This window comes from Cynoglossus semilaevis, chromosome 17, assembly GCF_000523025.1.
Source record: "Cynoglossus semilaevis isolate Cse_v1.0 chromosome 17, Cse_v1.0, whole genome shotgun sequence".
Lineage (NCBI taxonomy): Eukaryota > Metazoa > Chordata > Actinopteri > Pleuronectiformes > Cynoglossidae > Cynoglossus > Cynoglossus semilaevis.
Window position 1 is genome coordinate 6,085,850 of NC_024323.1, and position 14,753 is coordinate 6,100,602.

The 14,753-nt window shown below is 40.8% G+C and overlaps 2 protein-coding genes across 3 annotated transcripts in view; both read left to right on the plus strand.

Moving 5' to 3' along the window:
• The window catches only part of gmip (GEM interacting protein), an 11,488-nt gene extending 1,220 nt beyond the window's left edge, over window positions 1–10,268 (plus strand). Inside the window, exons 2-21 of the mRNA XM_008329595.3 lie at window positions 384–468; window positions 716–806; window positions 899–950; window positions 2,391–2,516; window positions 3,985–4,049; window positions 4,155–4,262; window positions 4,352–4,432; window positions 4,531–4,692; window positions 4,813–4,950; window positions 5,110–5,300; window positions 5,772–5,839; window positions 5,913–5,975; window positions 6,081–6,167; window positions 6,246–6,382; window positions 6,544–6,720; window positions 6,816–6,953; window positions 7,045–7,244; window positions 7,340–7,667; window positions 8,584–8,686; window positions 9,444–10,268. Of these exons, the coding sequence (XP_008327817.1) occupies window positions 384–468; window positions 716–806; window positions 899–950; window positions 2,391–2,516; window positions 3,985–4,049; window positions 4,155–4,262; window positions 4,352–4,432; window positions 4,531–4,692; window positions 4,813–4,950; window positions 5,110–5,300; window positions 5,772–5,839; window positions 5,913–5,975; window positions 6,081–6,167; window positions 6,246–6,382; window positions 6,544–6,720; window positions 6,816–6,953; window positions 7,045–7,244; window positions 7,340–7,667; window positions 8,584–8,686; window positions 9,444–9,958 (2,915 nt within the window). The 3' untranslated portion in view covers window positions 9,959–10,268. The remainder of the gene's footprint in view (window positions 1–383; window positions 469–715; window positions 807–898; window positions 951–2,390; window positions 2,517–3,984; window positions 4,050–4,154; window positions 4,263–4,351; window positions 4,433–4,530; window positions 4,693–4,812; window positions 4,951–5,109; window positions 5,301–5,771; window positions 5,840–5,912; window positions 5,976–6,080; window positions 6,168–6,245; window positions 6,383–6,543; window positions 6,721–6,815; window positions 6,954–7,044; window positions 7,245–7,339; window positions 7,668–8,583; window positions 8,687–9,443) is intronic.
• Window positions 10,269–10,773: 505 nt separating this feature from the next.
• lmx1al (LIM homeobox transcription factor 1, alpha-like) overlaps window positions 10,774–14,753 on the plus strand; it is a 17,250-nt gene continuing 13,270 nt past the window's right edge. Inside the window, exons 1-3 of one of the 2 annotated variants that reach the window (XM_008329604.3) lie at window positions 10,774–11,075; window positions 12,745–12,833; window positions 13,337–13,526. In XM_008329604.3, the coding sequence (XP_008327826.1) occupies window positions 11,032–11,075; window positions 12,745–12,833; window positions 13,337–13,526 (323 nt within the window). In that variant the 5' untranslated portion in view covers window positions 10,774–11,031. The remainder of the gene's footprint in view (window positions 11,076–12,744; window positions 12,834–13,336; window positions 13,527–14,753) is intronic. The other variant, XM_008329606.3, reaches the window with a different exon arrangement.

The window sequence follows — 14,753 nt, forward strand, 5'->3', positions numbered from 1 at the left end:
GATACAGAGTTTAGGCATCGACTTTGTCAATTCAATAACACGGACTGTCACCACCTGTAGTGATGGCGTTGTAAACACATTAATGGACTGAAAAAAACTACAGCAAACGTCAAGAATTGAACCACTGTTGAATGTGGATGACCTTCAAAGCCATGTTCAGTGTTGCGTTACATTGCATTAAGCTACTACGTGCTACCTTGAGAGTAAAGCTAATTTGGGTAAACACTTATTAGCCATAATCACAAATAAATGTATCTTTTGTAGTGTCCTTAAAATAATACCAACTGCTACAATGTTACAGGTTACATGTTGACCTTGTTAAAGATCATACGTCTGAATTAACACATGGTGTTTCTCTGATAATGCCATTTTTCCCATTTCAGATGTGAAGAGGCCTAAATCTGAAATGAAGCGATACAGTGAGATCTTCAGAGAATTTGACAGTCTTGATCTGTCCTTAATCCCCTCGTAAGTAAAGGACACATTTTAAGTAATATTATTCCTACTCATATCAACCCAGAGGCCACATTCAGAACATGATAATCTCAGTCTTTCCAGAGAACAGGTTCTTCATTCTTTAGTCCTGATACACACAGGCAGAAGTGTTAATGTACTGAATCGGTAGTCGATTCTGCACTAGAAAACGTAGCTGAAAGTAAGATGCAGATCATAAAGGTTGTCTGCTCGTGTGACTTGATGTTGTTTCTGTGTTCAGTGCAGAGGAGGATCTGCTGGCTGACACTGACTCACTGTCGCTCTCAGAATCAATCACTGGCTCAGAACCTACAGACCAACACGATGAGTCTGTGAGTAACATTCAGAACAGTAGCATCGCTACAGGGCCGTGTTTGGTTTTTAGTCATTAATGTGTTTGTTATTGTGTTTATTTCTCTGACAGAGTGAAGACCTGATCTGTCCACAGGCCACTGACGCAGATGGATGCTTATCAGGTATTCTACAAATATTTGTGTGTGCGTCAGCGTCACTTAATTTAAGTCATTTTTACTACAGCTATCATCATGATTATCATGTCTCTGCAGGAAATGCCCTGTTAGAGTCCAGTCTGTGTTTTCCTAAACTCAGCCACTAGCTGTGATTGCTCTGCAGTAACAAGATTAGAATAAAGACATGGGATTAAAGCAGGAGACAGCTGCCACTTTACCTTAGACACAATGGGATGGAGGACGGAGGTAAAGAAAAAGGAAGGCTTCAGTGACAGCATTGGAATTCTAGGGATAAAGAAATAAACTAACTAACTACTACTAAGGCTAATCCAGAGCATAGAAATGCTAGTGGGTTTTTTTGGCAACACAGAAATCCCAATTATTGATTTTGGCCAAGTTCCAAAAATACATAAACAGCAAAGAGATTTCCTTTAATCACTTTAAAATGTAGGCTGTAGGTTATACTATTTTTTTTTTTTTACTTTGTGTGTTGCCACTGTGGTATCTGTGAGAAGTAAACAAAGCAGTATAATGTCCTGAGAGGGAAGTGGATGACGCCATTGCTGTGTTTCTGTCGAAGCAGCCTTCATCGTGGCTGAAAACTCTCAACTGCTCTTTGTGTTACATTTGCAGAAGTGAAAGTTCCTATTGCTTTTCCTAACTTTGGAAGTTTGGCTTCAGGAGAAAAGAAAAGAAAAGAAAAGAAAGCGCAGGAGAGAATTACTGCAATGTTTAGTAGTTAAACTGTAAGGATAGTTGGACAGAATGAAAAAAGAGAAAGTAGTGTGGAGTCCATTTGGGTGACACCACACGGTTGTCACTCGTCTACTGCCCTGTGGACGTGAGTCAGAGAGTGGTTACCGTGTGAATGTTTGTCTGTCTGCTGTTGTCAGCTGTAACATGGCGGTCACAGTTTCCAGCTGATCTCCCAGCACAGTGTGATCACTGTGTTGTGGCTGACAGTAAGTGAACAGGTGTGAGAGGGAGTGGCCGGGCCGAGGGAAGAACAGGGGGCAAGAGGGAAGTTATGTTAAGCTGAAGCTTTGTCTACTCTAAAGGAACTCCACTCTCTCAGGTTACACACACGTTTGTGTCTTCTGGGAGATTTAGGGCTGATAAAAATGATAGTTTTGTCAACCAGCAGCAGTGAATCAAGTTTATTTTCCGTTCATCAGATTCAACCCTGTAGCTGAGACCGACTGGAAAACTGGAAAATTTACTTTAAGGAGAAGCTAAGACGTGTCGTATTGAAGTATTTTTTTGGGTTCTGTTCACACTACCTCTCACTTTCTTTCTTTTTTTTCAACTTATTTGATAACGCACGGAAATGTGGAACTGACAAACACAGGATTTGCTTCTTCAAGGCCGGGGGATTGTTTGAGTTCTGTGGGGAAGTGGGTTACAAGTGTGCAGGACCTGCAGTGATGCTCATGTACTCCCTCTCAGCCCAGGATGCAGACCTGGCACTGTGTCACTGTCAGAATGGAGTGGAGACAGCACTGCAGTACGCCAAGATGTGGTGCCGCTATGCCAAAGATCTACTCACTTGGATGGAGAAGAGGATCAACTTGGGTACGTTTTTAATCAACAAAGAAATTCCCTAGTACGGCTGAGGTGGGAGGTGGAGCCGACTGACTTGATAGTGTTTTAGTAGGGTTTTTTTTTCACTTACAAACAGAACAGAACTTATCTCCCAGGGAAGACACAACATTTAAATATCAGTGGATCCCTGAGAACCACAACCAAATGTATCTCTTTGGAAAATGTGACATTTTTAGTTGCTGCTCATCATTTGACTAACAATGAGACAAACATGCAAAACTACTACTATTTAGACCAGGCATGGGCAAACTAAGGCCCGGGGGCCGGATGCGGCCCGTTCAGCTTTTTTATCCGGCCCGCCAGACTTTTCCAAATTATATTTATTTATATTATTATTATATTTGCCTTTTCCTTGCAATACTCAAATTTCCCCAATAGATGGTATTGAAAATAATTTGATTTTATAAAAGCATTTTAGCCGTTATGCATGACTCTTACATGTCATTTATCTTAGTTCACACGAACGCTCCATCTATCTGCTCCTGACCCGGCCCCCCCTGTTCAATTTTAGGACCAATTGTGGCCCACGAGTCAAAAAGTTTGCCTACGCCTGATTTAGACTATGTAATATAAAACTTAATATCATACACTATGTATAGAAGGAGGTTATTGGCCTGAAAAACATCCTGACTCAGACCATCAAAGTGTTAAACTGTTTGTTAATTAATATGGTCACGGACCAGCGTGTAACCTGCCGTAACATGGCCTACGTGTATTACTGCAGAGAATAAGAGAAAAGACTGTAGGTGGGGGAGACACTGCAGTGAGCTTTATGCCACACAGACTCACAGAGAGCGGATTAGCACGCAGATTAGCTGTCTGGAAGAGGATAATGGAGGTGATGGTGATGGTGCATCTTTGGAGTGCAAAGGTTGTCATTATCCAGGTATATGACTGCACGGGTGACCAGTGTCCACACTGGGATGCCAAATGTTCCGGTCATTTGTCAGTAATTCAAAGACAGCGCAGGGGTCTGCAGTTCAGTCGGGTGTGGAGCCAGGTTAAGCAATAGCAGCACATGAGAAATGAGGGTGGAGCTCAGCCACAAGGCTCTCTGGAGTTCATGCTGTAAAGCTACACCGTTCCTAATCGCCAAAACTGGTGTGTGTACTATTTAAATGAACTGGTCAGAACAAAAGCCTCAGGTTTTGTCTGTAATACTGAAGCAAAGCCACGCTGTCCGAAGATCATTTTTTTAAGTCTTAAACTTAAAAAAAGAAATTCAAGCCAAATTATTTCCTATTCATAATAATGCTATAAAGAATAAAGATGACTTTACCTTGTGACTAACCAAATACACTATGTATGGAGTAATAATTCCTATTTCTACACTAACATACCACAGCGTGGACTAAGAAATGTGTCATGTAAAAAAGAGGCAAGTAACAATTCATTCAATTTCAAAAAGTTGATTTTCTTCAACCATCTTTTTTTACAGAACAAGAATTTGCAAAGAATGTGATGAAGACAGCTGAAGGAGCAAAAGCCACAGTAGTGTCTCAGGTACGATAAATACTAGGACCTAGTTCAGTGTACCAAAGCTACTAAATATCTCAGAGTCAGTTGTATTGTACTGTGAACGTTGCTCTACGTTTCTGTCTTTTATAGGAAATGATGCCTTTGAACCACATCTACACCATGGCACTGGAGCAGGACATCAAGAACAGTTTGACCTTGAGAAAGACCACCGAGCTGCTGCAGAACCGTTGCTACCAAGTATGAGAAACCATTCGCAAAGTAACAAATATATATAAAAAGGCAGCTTAGTCAGATGTGTTGACTTTGACGCCCTCCTTCCTCCTCAGGCCTTGGCTGCCAAGAAGAATGAGATCGACAAGTGGCGCAGAGAATTTAAAGAACAGTGGTCGAGGGAACAGAGGAGGATGGTGAGTCACTCCAACTTTTTTTGACATTTACGAAAATATCGAACATACCAAGTCTTTCGTCAGACAAAAAAAAAAAAATATATATTTTTTTTTTTCAGAATGAAGCAGTGACAGCCTTTAGAAAGGCCCGACACCAGTACTTTCAGCGGTGTGAAGAGCTGGAGAAGTTGAAAGTCATCTCTGCTAAAGCTATAGATGATTCACTGGGAATCAAAACGCTGGACAAGAGGAGGAAGTCTAAAGACGAAGCCCAGACCAAGGTGATGAGCCAACAGTAAATGTCACCGCAGGAAGTGTTGTTTTTACATTGTACATGTGTTCTCTTTGTATTTTCAAGGGACCGTGGAGCAGCTTTTAATTAAACATCTTATCTCCTCCAGGTGGTGGAGGCCGAGCTTTTGTACAGACAGTGTATAACTGACGCCAAGAGCCACCAGGAGGAGTTGGTGAAGGTCAAAGAGAGAATTATTTCTCACACTCGCAAACTCATCTGTCAAGGAGACACTGTGCTCAAAGAGGTTGGTGTGAAATTTGTCATTTTATCTAGCTTCTCAATAAAAACTACAAATGTTAGATTTTTGTATAGTCAAGAGACTCCAACTCCAACTCTACCTCTGCAAAAAAGAAAACTTGCCAACACTGAGTGGTAACGCCGCCGTACTTCCTCCCTGCACCAGGCTACTGTCAACATGTTTTACTACCAGCGGCAGCAGACAGAGCCTGTTCCCCTCGGCTTCTATAACCTGGAGGTCACCTGCAGGGCTCTGGAGCCAGGAGAACAATACCTTCTGTACATTCTTAGCAAGCCCCGACACCAGCAACCTTTCCAAGTCTTTAACTTCCAGGAGTATATCCCTCAGGGCAAAGGGTACGAAAACCTCTTAACTTTCACTTCTCTGTGTCACATTTCATTTAAATTAGAAAAATGGAAATTTTGTATCTTGACCAAATTAATAATAGTTTTTTCAAACACTGATGTCTGCCACATTGTTATTTTATATGCTAGGAGACAAACATGTGACAGATACAAACATACAAAACACCTAATATATCCAGATAAATTACAATACCATATACTATATCTCCCAATAAGTAGACTGGTATCTACCAATAGATCACAAACTGAGTGCTGGTAGATTATGGGCAATTCAAATAAAATTAAAATATAAATATCATTCTATAGTAGTGACTATATCCTGTCAGGTTTTAATCATGTTGTGGCGTAGAGCTAAATGCATTTCAATCAGAAACACATTGGATTACATTTGTATTGATCTATGTGATGCACCTTGACTTAACTATTAATATGTTTTTTTTTTTTATCCTCATTTGCTATTAGGAACAAACGCAGAACCAGCAGTGGCCTCAGCTCTCTGCAGGATTCTTCACCTCTGACCTCTGATGGCAGTAAGGACTCCTCATTGCCCTAGTCATTCTACAAATAAGTCTTTGGTTATGTTCACTGTGTGCTTTCTTTTAGGGAAAACAGGTTACAGTGACTCTGAAAGTTTTAGTGGAAGCCTAGAGTCTCTGTCCAGTCCTGGTAAGATCAGACCCCAGACATCATTTCTGGTATTTCTTAAAAACTCTATACGTCTATCATTTTACTTCTCCTCACCTGCATCTCAACATTCACCCACTTCCACAGCTCACGTTAACAGGAGGCTTCCTAAATCAGCATCCACATTAACAGTGTCGTCTGATGACCTGGATGAGCGGGATATGGCAGAGTCAGGTTCGTTACTGCCGGTTCACCTAGAGTCTCTCACTGTGGATTTCACACTACAGCATTCAGTCCTTTATCCTCTTACAGATTACACGGACAGTCAGCCAGTCAAAACTCTGTCCAGAGCCGCACTGACACATCGGCTCAGAAAGATGAAGAGCAAAATGGTCAAATGCAAGCACTGTGAGGTCTACATTGTCGTCAGTGGAGTGGAATGCGAGGAGGTAGGAGGCTGAACGCCCCGATGTGTTTATTTAGAACATACCGTACGTAGATGTATAGATGGAACCCTGTATGTTCTCAGCTCTCATATTTATCCTATTAATAGGGAATTTTAGAAAGTTCTAAAAAAAAAAAAGGAATTTGTCCTTTTCTGTATCTCCAGTGTGGAATGGCTCTGCACAGGAAGTGCATGGAGGTGTCTCAGTTGGAGTGTGAGCACAAGAAGGGCACCGTGTTTGGAGTCGACATGTCCTTGTTAATAAATGACAGCTCCGACCATGTGCCCTTTGTGGTGCAGCGCTGCACATCTGAGATTGAAAGTCGCGCCCTGTCAGTCCAGGTATGGTTTATGCTGTTCTTAATATAAGGTTCTAAAAATATGTTGAGCTTGGTCTAAAAAACTTTTGTTTCCCCCTGATTTTATTATCATTATAGGGGGTCTATCGTGTAAGTGGGTCCAAGCCTCGCATCCAAAAACTCTGTCAGGCCTTTGAGATTCAAAAGGAGCAGGTAGACCTTTCTGACCTTTCACCCCATGACATCACATCAATCCTGAAGCATTTCTTTAAAGAGGTACAAAATCATAAACTACTCGAACTTCCATGAAATCCCTGAAAAAAAAAAAAGAAAAAAGAATAGTAATCAATTAATGTATCTTTTTCAGCTTCCGGAGCCGTTGCTGACCTTTGACCTATACAATGACTTCATAGCTTTAGGAAAGACCATCCAGCACCTGAGAGAAGGGGAGCAGACATCTGACACTAATGTGATAATGAACATTATCAGCAACCTTCAACAACTACTACAAAAGCTTCCCTCTTATTGCTACAGCACGCTGCAGCATTTGATGTTCCATTTACAGAAGTGAGCGAACAACTGTGTTACAAACCGTTCACCTGAGCACTAACGTGTCTAAATGCTTTGTCTGAATGGTTTGTGTCATTTTCTTGTCGTCACAGAGTGTCGGAGAACCATGACAACAAAATGTCCCCGAACAATTTGGGCATAGTGTTCGGACCCACGTTATTGCGCCCTCTTGTGTCTACAGACGTTTCAATGATTGCCCTGCTGGAGACAGCTTACCAGGCTGAGCTCATTGAGTTTCTCATCACACACCACGGCACGGTCTTCGGCCTTCAGGAGAGACCCAGTACACCCCCTCCCCCGGTCCCCACTGCACCCCTCCCAGACACCCCTCCAAGGGCTTCCTGTCCACTGGAAAGCAACGCTTGTCACCAAAGTCCAGAACGTGAACACGCCTTCAAAGAGCGCCCGCGGTCACTAGAAGTAAGTACTATAGAAATTATAGGCACCAACAGTCAGACCTACTTTAGAGCAGCAGCTGCTAAAAGAATTTGTCACTTTCTTAGTGCCGGGGCACGTGCCAGTGTGTGAATACTTCTGTGTTTTACTAACATAATGCAGTCATGGGTATTCATATCAGTACTGTACATCATGCACTTGGACTGTGCTAAAGTTGGTTTCTTCGGCACTGAGTAACTTTGAAATAAAACACTTGGACGTCCAGATATTATCAGCGTTCTTCACGTTCACCCTGCCTAGCCAGCGCACCTGTCTTTGTCCATAACCTCAGCTTTACTCTGCCTTCACTAACACACTCCACAGCTACTGCTTTCTCTTTGCCGCTCTGCCTGCATGTACTCTGATGCCCACAACCGCCAAACACAGCTCTTGTGGAAACACTAGCAATGCATTGTGGGTTGCGTGTTGCAAGGCAACAGAGAGTGACGTGCTCTTTTTCTGTCATTTGAAGGAATTTCCGATCAATTGCTATTTCTTAAATGTCCACAGTCTGGGCTGTTTGTGGTTGTGTCTGGGTTGCATGTGGCTCATAGTACAAGTTGATGTTTCTATACTTGTCACTAGAGGTTTAAGTACTTTGAGAATTATGAACCTCAGATAATTTAAATAATTTTATCTGTTGTAGCTCAAAGGCACCAACATAATGAATTTCCTTCTGTTAAAAAATAGATTTGACAAAACTATAAATTGCTCTAAAAATTGGCAAACCCCCCCTCCCCAAAAAACCCAAAACGCAAAACAGTTATATGGCAACACACAAAATGGCCACACTAACCCACAACCGCTTTCTTCTACCATAAGAAATACCAAATGTTGCACAATTTGAGGTTGAGATGTGGCCTGTAAAGAACCTACCAGTGAATGTGTGTCATTCCAACAGAGTCAAACATTCAAGAGAGAGTCAAGCGAAGGTTATATTTCTGACAAGTCGTCATCCAGTGAGGCAGTGGACCAACTCAGCCCTGAACCCAGTGAGAGAGCAGGTAGGATAGATCAGATACTAACCAGAACAGATGAATAACATGAAAAAAAATATATATAATCCAGAGATTTCTGTGAAAAAAATAATTTTAATGCTGGGCTTTAAGGGGTATAGTAAATCTTTTTAAACGGCAGTTGCCTTCATTTTAATTTCCATTAATTTGTTTTCGGTGTAGTAACATTCTGGGTTCCAGAAACTGTAGCTGCAGACTGCCTCAGTGATCTGTTGCAGTTCCTCTTCTGCTTACTTCTCACTTATTTCCACCTCTTGCTATTTTTAACATTAAAACTTCCTTCCATTTTGTGCTGAGGCCATTCGCTTGCATCAAAATGTAAACTATGCTGCAACTGACTTTAATAAGTTTTAACTCTAGTTTACATAATGTGCTATTTCCACTGGGGTATGTTGTTTTCTACTGTACGCTGCTGTGTTGCCAACAATTTGGCCAAATAAGGCCTTTTTTGTTGTCACAGTTTTTGTTTCTTTCTTTGCTGTCGTTTTTCGAGAGCACACAGTTTCAAACCTATTTTTTCCTCCAAAGTTTTAATAAACTTGATATATTAAATCAAAAATCAGTTTTAACATCTATTTAAATGGCCTTGTATGGTAACATAAAATTAAATGTACGAGGAAAGTAGATCACAATGAATTTCACTATTATTAAAACACAAATTTAATCACACTGTGATGTGTTGTATATGTTGTTATTTACCATATGATGCAAAAACAAATACTTCATATTTCTCCCTCATCTGCAGTCTTGGCTGTAAGACGGGAAACAAGAAGTCTTCGGGATGAACTGGACTGTGATTTGATGACACAGCCACGTCACTGTTTCAACAGAAAGCCTGTTAGGTATCACTGGCACCCTACCCCTGGAACCCAAATCTCAAATCCAGGATGTGCAACAGAACAGCCAGCAGCTGCAGTGACAGGAACTCCAGGGAGTGCTGAGAGCAGCCGCAGCTCTTCTCCAGATTCTGGGATCCCAAGTCAGAATAAACTGGATGTTCCATCAAATCCTTGTGAGGTTTCACAGTTTATGTTGGGATTGGAGTCGACTGGGAAATCGTCTGGTACAACAACAATGTCTTCTCAGAAGGATACAGCAGGGGATCGGGCTCATCTGAACACAAACATGTCCAATAACAGACAGAGTGCTGGACACTGTCACTCACCAAAGACAAACCTGACCTCACCCGCCCAGAAGATCCTGTCTGGTCTAAAACTGAGACGTAGACACTCAGGGAAGGAAGAGCAGCTCTTTGTCTGATATCAGTCTGTCATTCTGGAGGTCTGTGGACTCCAACGAACAACAACATACAAGCAGCTGTCAGTGTTTAATCTCTCCCAGCCTTTGCCATAATAATAATAATAATAATAACCCAATTGAAAATGTCAGGTATGCTGCCAAAACATTTTTCTTTCCTTAATCATCTTCATGTATTTATTTAGTTTTAATACTTCTACTGCATTTCAGTGTAACCAGTTACAGACGGAAGGTGGAAAAGTTGTGTAAAGTCGCACTAGTTGTTCAAATTTCTGTCCAGCAGTAAATATCATAAAAAACATAACTAATTCATTAATTTGTGATGGATGTGTTTGTTCTCCATTTAGGCTACACCTTTTTGTGCAGGGCTCCGTAAAGACCTGATTTAGTCACATGCACGTTTTCTATTTTGACACAAGAGGGCACTGTTCTATCAATGTCATGTGTAAAAGCCGCTCAGAGGAAATAAATCAGTATTTTATGTCTTAAACTTAAACCCGAGCACACACGATCTCTGCTGTTAAACTTACTGCGTATTCTGAGAACGTTAGTGTAAAATGTGTAAATGACATGCTTGATTCTTAAGTGTCACTATCACTTTGGAATCATTTTTTTTATCTCTATATATTTTAGATCGAGCAGATAAGTGGTGTAGCATCATCTTGTAACCTCGCTCGTAAATAACAGTGAAAACATTGAGTGTTTATTAAAAAAAAACCGACCCAGACGCCTCGTTCTAACCTTGAACACCAATATAAAAGAGACCTCCTTCCATCTGAGGTATCAATAGTCTGCATCATCGCTCATCTTCCCCTATCATCACCGCACCTTCACCCTCCCTCCGTCTGTCCATCTCCTCCCTCTGCGCTTTTTACGCACAAGACAGGATGAGAGCGCGCACACACCGCTGCCGAAGACAAGAGCAGAAACAATAGACAGCAGTGTGGGTCAGCGTCATGCTTTTTGGATGTTGGTCGTAGGCAACACGAGAGTCGGACTGTGAGCTCCAGACAGGTGAACCATCCGTGAACGCGTCTCTCCATTCGCTAGTCCAAACTTTCCGCTACGTATTTTTAATGTTGCCAACCGAGATTTCAGGAGGAGTGTGTTTCAGCTCGAGGTGAGTCTACTCTGGTCCTGGTCCTGGTCCTGGTCCTGGTCCTGGTCCTGGTCCTGGTCCTGGTCCTGGTCCTGGCCCTGGTCCTCCCTCATTGAACGTGGATTTTCATGTTGTCCTTTATACTTGCTGGTAATGTGTCACGGACGTGTTTCCTTCTGCAGCGTTTATTCAGTCCAGGTGATAGGGTGTGTGTGTGTGGTTGGTTTTCTTTCTCTTTTCCACGCTTAGATTTCGAAGGGAAAAAGGAAGTCGCAGTGACCTTGTTGTCTGTGAAGTTTACGGTTAGATTCCGTTCATACTATGTTTACGATATTTATCTATAAATAAATATCGTCTACGATAAGGTGAATAATTCAATTTTCAATCTCCACGTGGTTTATGATTTAGAATAAAAAAACGCATCACTAATAACATGCAGTAATTGATTATATTAAATATTACATTTTAATACTTCTATTTTCCTGAATGACAGAGTACTAGTATGTTAGTATTTTAGATTCACAAACACAAATGGGTAACTGAAAATATTCAACACACAATTAGAGAAAATTCCAATCAGGATCTGATGTATCCACGTGTCACATTTGCCTTTCAATTTAATACAACTATAATATTTGAATTAACTGCACAGATGCAGCATTTCTCGGAGATTCAATTTATTCAAGATGCTTTTTTCCCCCGGGTTTATACAGCTTGTAAATTTCTCACAAATTCAGAAACATAATCTCGTCAAAATACATTTTCTGTGGAATGTGGGCAACAAAGTCAAAAGTCAATGAAAACAATACTATTATAATATTGGTAAAATCAATCGCATTTTTAAATGTTTTAATTATATTGTCGAATAAAAAAACAAATATTTAGTTTTATATCATTGTTAAATGTCTTGTTTAAATGCCTCGGGCGTTTGCTTTAATATTGGTATAATACGAAATTTCGTTTAATTTATTTTAAATAAATATTCGAATACCTGGAAATAAAGCGCAATATTGAGATGTTCGAATACTGGTTGACAGAAAAGCTTCCGGATAATTATGGAGGCAAAACACAATTGAACAAAATGTTGTTTTTTTTTTTTTTGTTTTGTTTTTTTAATAAAAGTCGACGTTGAAATATAAAAACGGCCAGCAACATTTAATTTAATGATTTTTGTCTTGTATCATATGATTACATTCAGAGCTACAAATAAACTTGCAACGATTCTGTCACTATTAACTCTTTTGTTTATTAAAATAATAATGCATGTATTTGCTCATTCCTCTCCTCCTCGGAGAACCATATTTCATTCACCTTTTTACGTTTTCATTTTTAATTTATTTTTTGATTTGAGCTAAGAGGTTTGGTCTTTTTATACGTACACCATATTCTCAAACTTTGATTTAATTCATTTTATATTTCTATTTCTCTCTGTGTCTTTCTTTCGATTTCTCTTTTTTTCTTTCTGCATCCATTAACATCATGCTACTTTTTATGGATTTTTTAAAAATTACAGGAATTTAAAAATTCGGCCAACATCTGATGTGTTGGGATGCGGATACTGTGTTTTACTGATGAAAATTGCGCGAAGCTTCCAGAATGAGTTTTATTGCTTATGCTTTTAAAAAATCAACTTTGTTTTGGCTCATTTTATATGATTATTTTTGTTTGTTTTTTCTGTCTTTGTGCACAGCGATCACACTGAGGGGAGGAGTGAAGGGATGAAAACAGAGGAGAGTCAACAGTCCTGTCTGCAGCAGCCTCCATCCTCAACGCCCTTTGGTGAGTCTCTAACTGTGGCTCAAGGCCCAGGCCGAACACGATAACACCACACGTTGAAAACACCCTGATCATTATTCTGCTTATATTTGGACTTGAAATTGAACCATTAAATACCATTAACCTATAAGAAGGAGAAACCAGAGGGGTTTGCTGCCACGTTAGACAAAAACAATTAGAATAGATTCATGGAGGAGGAAAAAAGAATTAAACACGAAAGGATTTTCTATGTGTTTCTAAGTGTTTATCACTTGTAAAATAATAATTAAAAGGTTAAATTAAAAGTGTTGAATCAGTGTAATGTAGATTCTCCGTCAGTGACTCGACCAGACGTCGTCAAATAATAATCCAGGCCTATGGGCGCATGGCACTGGGGACAGCGGCTCCATCAGTGCGACTAACAACAAATGATTTGAAAAGATAATATTACATTGAATTATTATTTGATTGAAAAACTGGACTGAATTTTGGAACCTTTCTCCCGACTCTCTCCTCCGGACTCCCAGGTCCAGAGTACCAGCGCAGAGGAGAGGTGTGTGCGGGCTGTGAGTCTCCCATCGCTGACCGTTTCCTGCTGCGCATCAATGAGCGCTCCTGGCACGAGACCTGCGTCAAGTGCGCGGTGTGTTTGAGTTCGCTCACCGGAACCTGTTACTGCAGGGACAGACTGCTGTACTGCAAACACGACTACGAGAAGTAAGAGAAGACACACACACGAACGGTCACACAGTCACACAAGACCATAGCCCACGTTAGTGATGCTATATATATTTATGTATAGTATGAAAAAAACAAAGGCATGAATCTAGAGAAAACGTCAATAATATATCAAATTCAAAAAACGCTGTAGTTATTGCCAAACAAAAAAAATCATTGTATTTGTAAAATGGAGCATCACCGGGAGATTCTACAGAGTAAATGTAAAATTAACTTGCTTTTTGTAAAAGCCTTTTGACTAAATGGAAAATGTACAACAATTAATACTAATCAGCATCACAGACATGATATTTAATTATATCTCGTAGGTCCATAAAAAGACAGAAATGTATATAATGTATTTATATTTGTCAACATTGACATGAATAGAAATTTGAGCACAATTTTTTTTTCTTGGGTTTCCAGCCATTTAGTCTGTAAAAATATACAATTGATCCAACTCTGAGGAGTAGGTAATGTGGGTAGCCACTTAGCAGAAAGGTCGAGGGTTTGATCCCAGCCTCCACTGGTCTACTTGCCTGTGCAGGACAACTACCGTTTGAATGAGCTGAAGTGCAGTTATAGATGCACCTCTGTATTATCATACAATATTCAGCATGTGAAAAAATCCTCTGTGTGTGTGTGTATGCATCAGTGTGTGTGTGTGTGTTTGGCTGAAGGACGAGTCTGCAGCTTGTTACCATTGTTTTGAAAAGTGTCAGACAGCATCCAGCAGCACAGAGTCTCCCACTCTACCTGACATCTGGAGGAGAGGAAGGGAGCGAGTGAAAGAGACAGGGAGACAGGGGGGAGTCAGGGAGGATGAGGGGGTCAACTGATGAAAGGCTTATTGTGTGACGTGTCTCTGGAAAAATGAGCGGGACTGTACCATTCATCATGACTAAAGCACGGGGTCCATCTTTAGGGATGGAATGAAGAGGCATGTTTGTCTTCCTCCTGTAATGATTCTAATTGGAGGTTCTAAACTAATGGTCCGCAGCCCGTCCACCGTCACGTCTCCTATACTGTACGTCGCATATGGACGGATGCCTCGTTGTGTCGAGTCCGTGCCAGACTTGGCACACACTGCTGCCTGTGACCTTCAGAGAATCAGCAACAATGTCTCCTTGTTTTCCCTGCAGTCTGTCCATCAGTGCCTTACACCCCCCCCCCCCCCCCCCCCCCCCCCCCCGGGGGGGGTGTTGTTTGACAAACACTTTTTTTTAT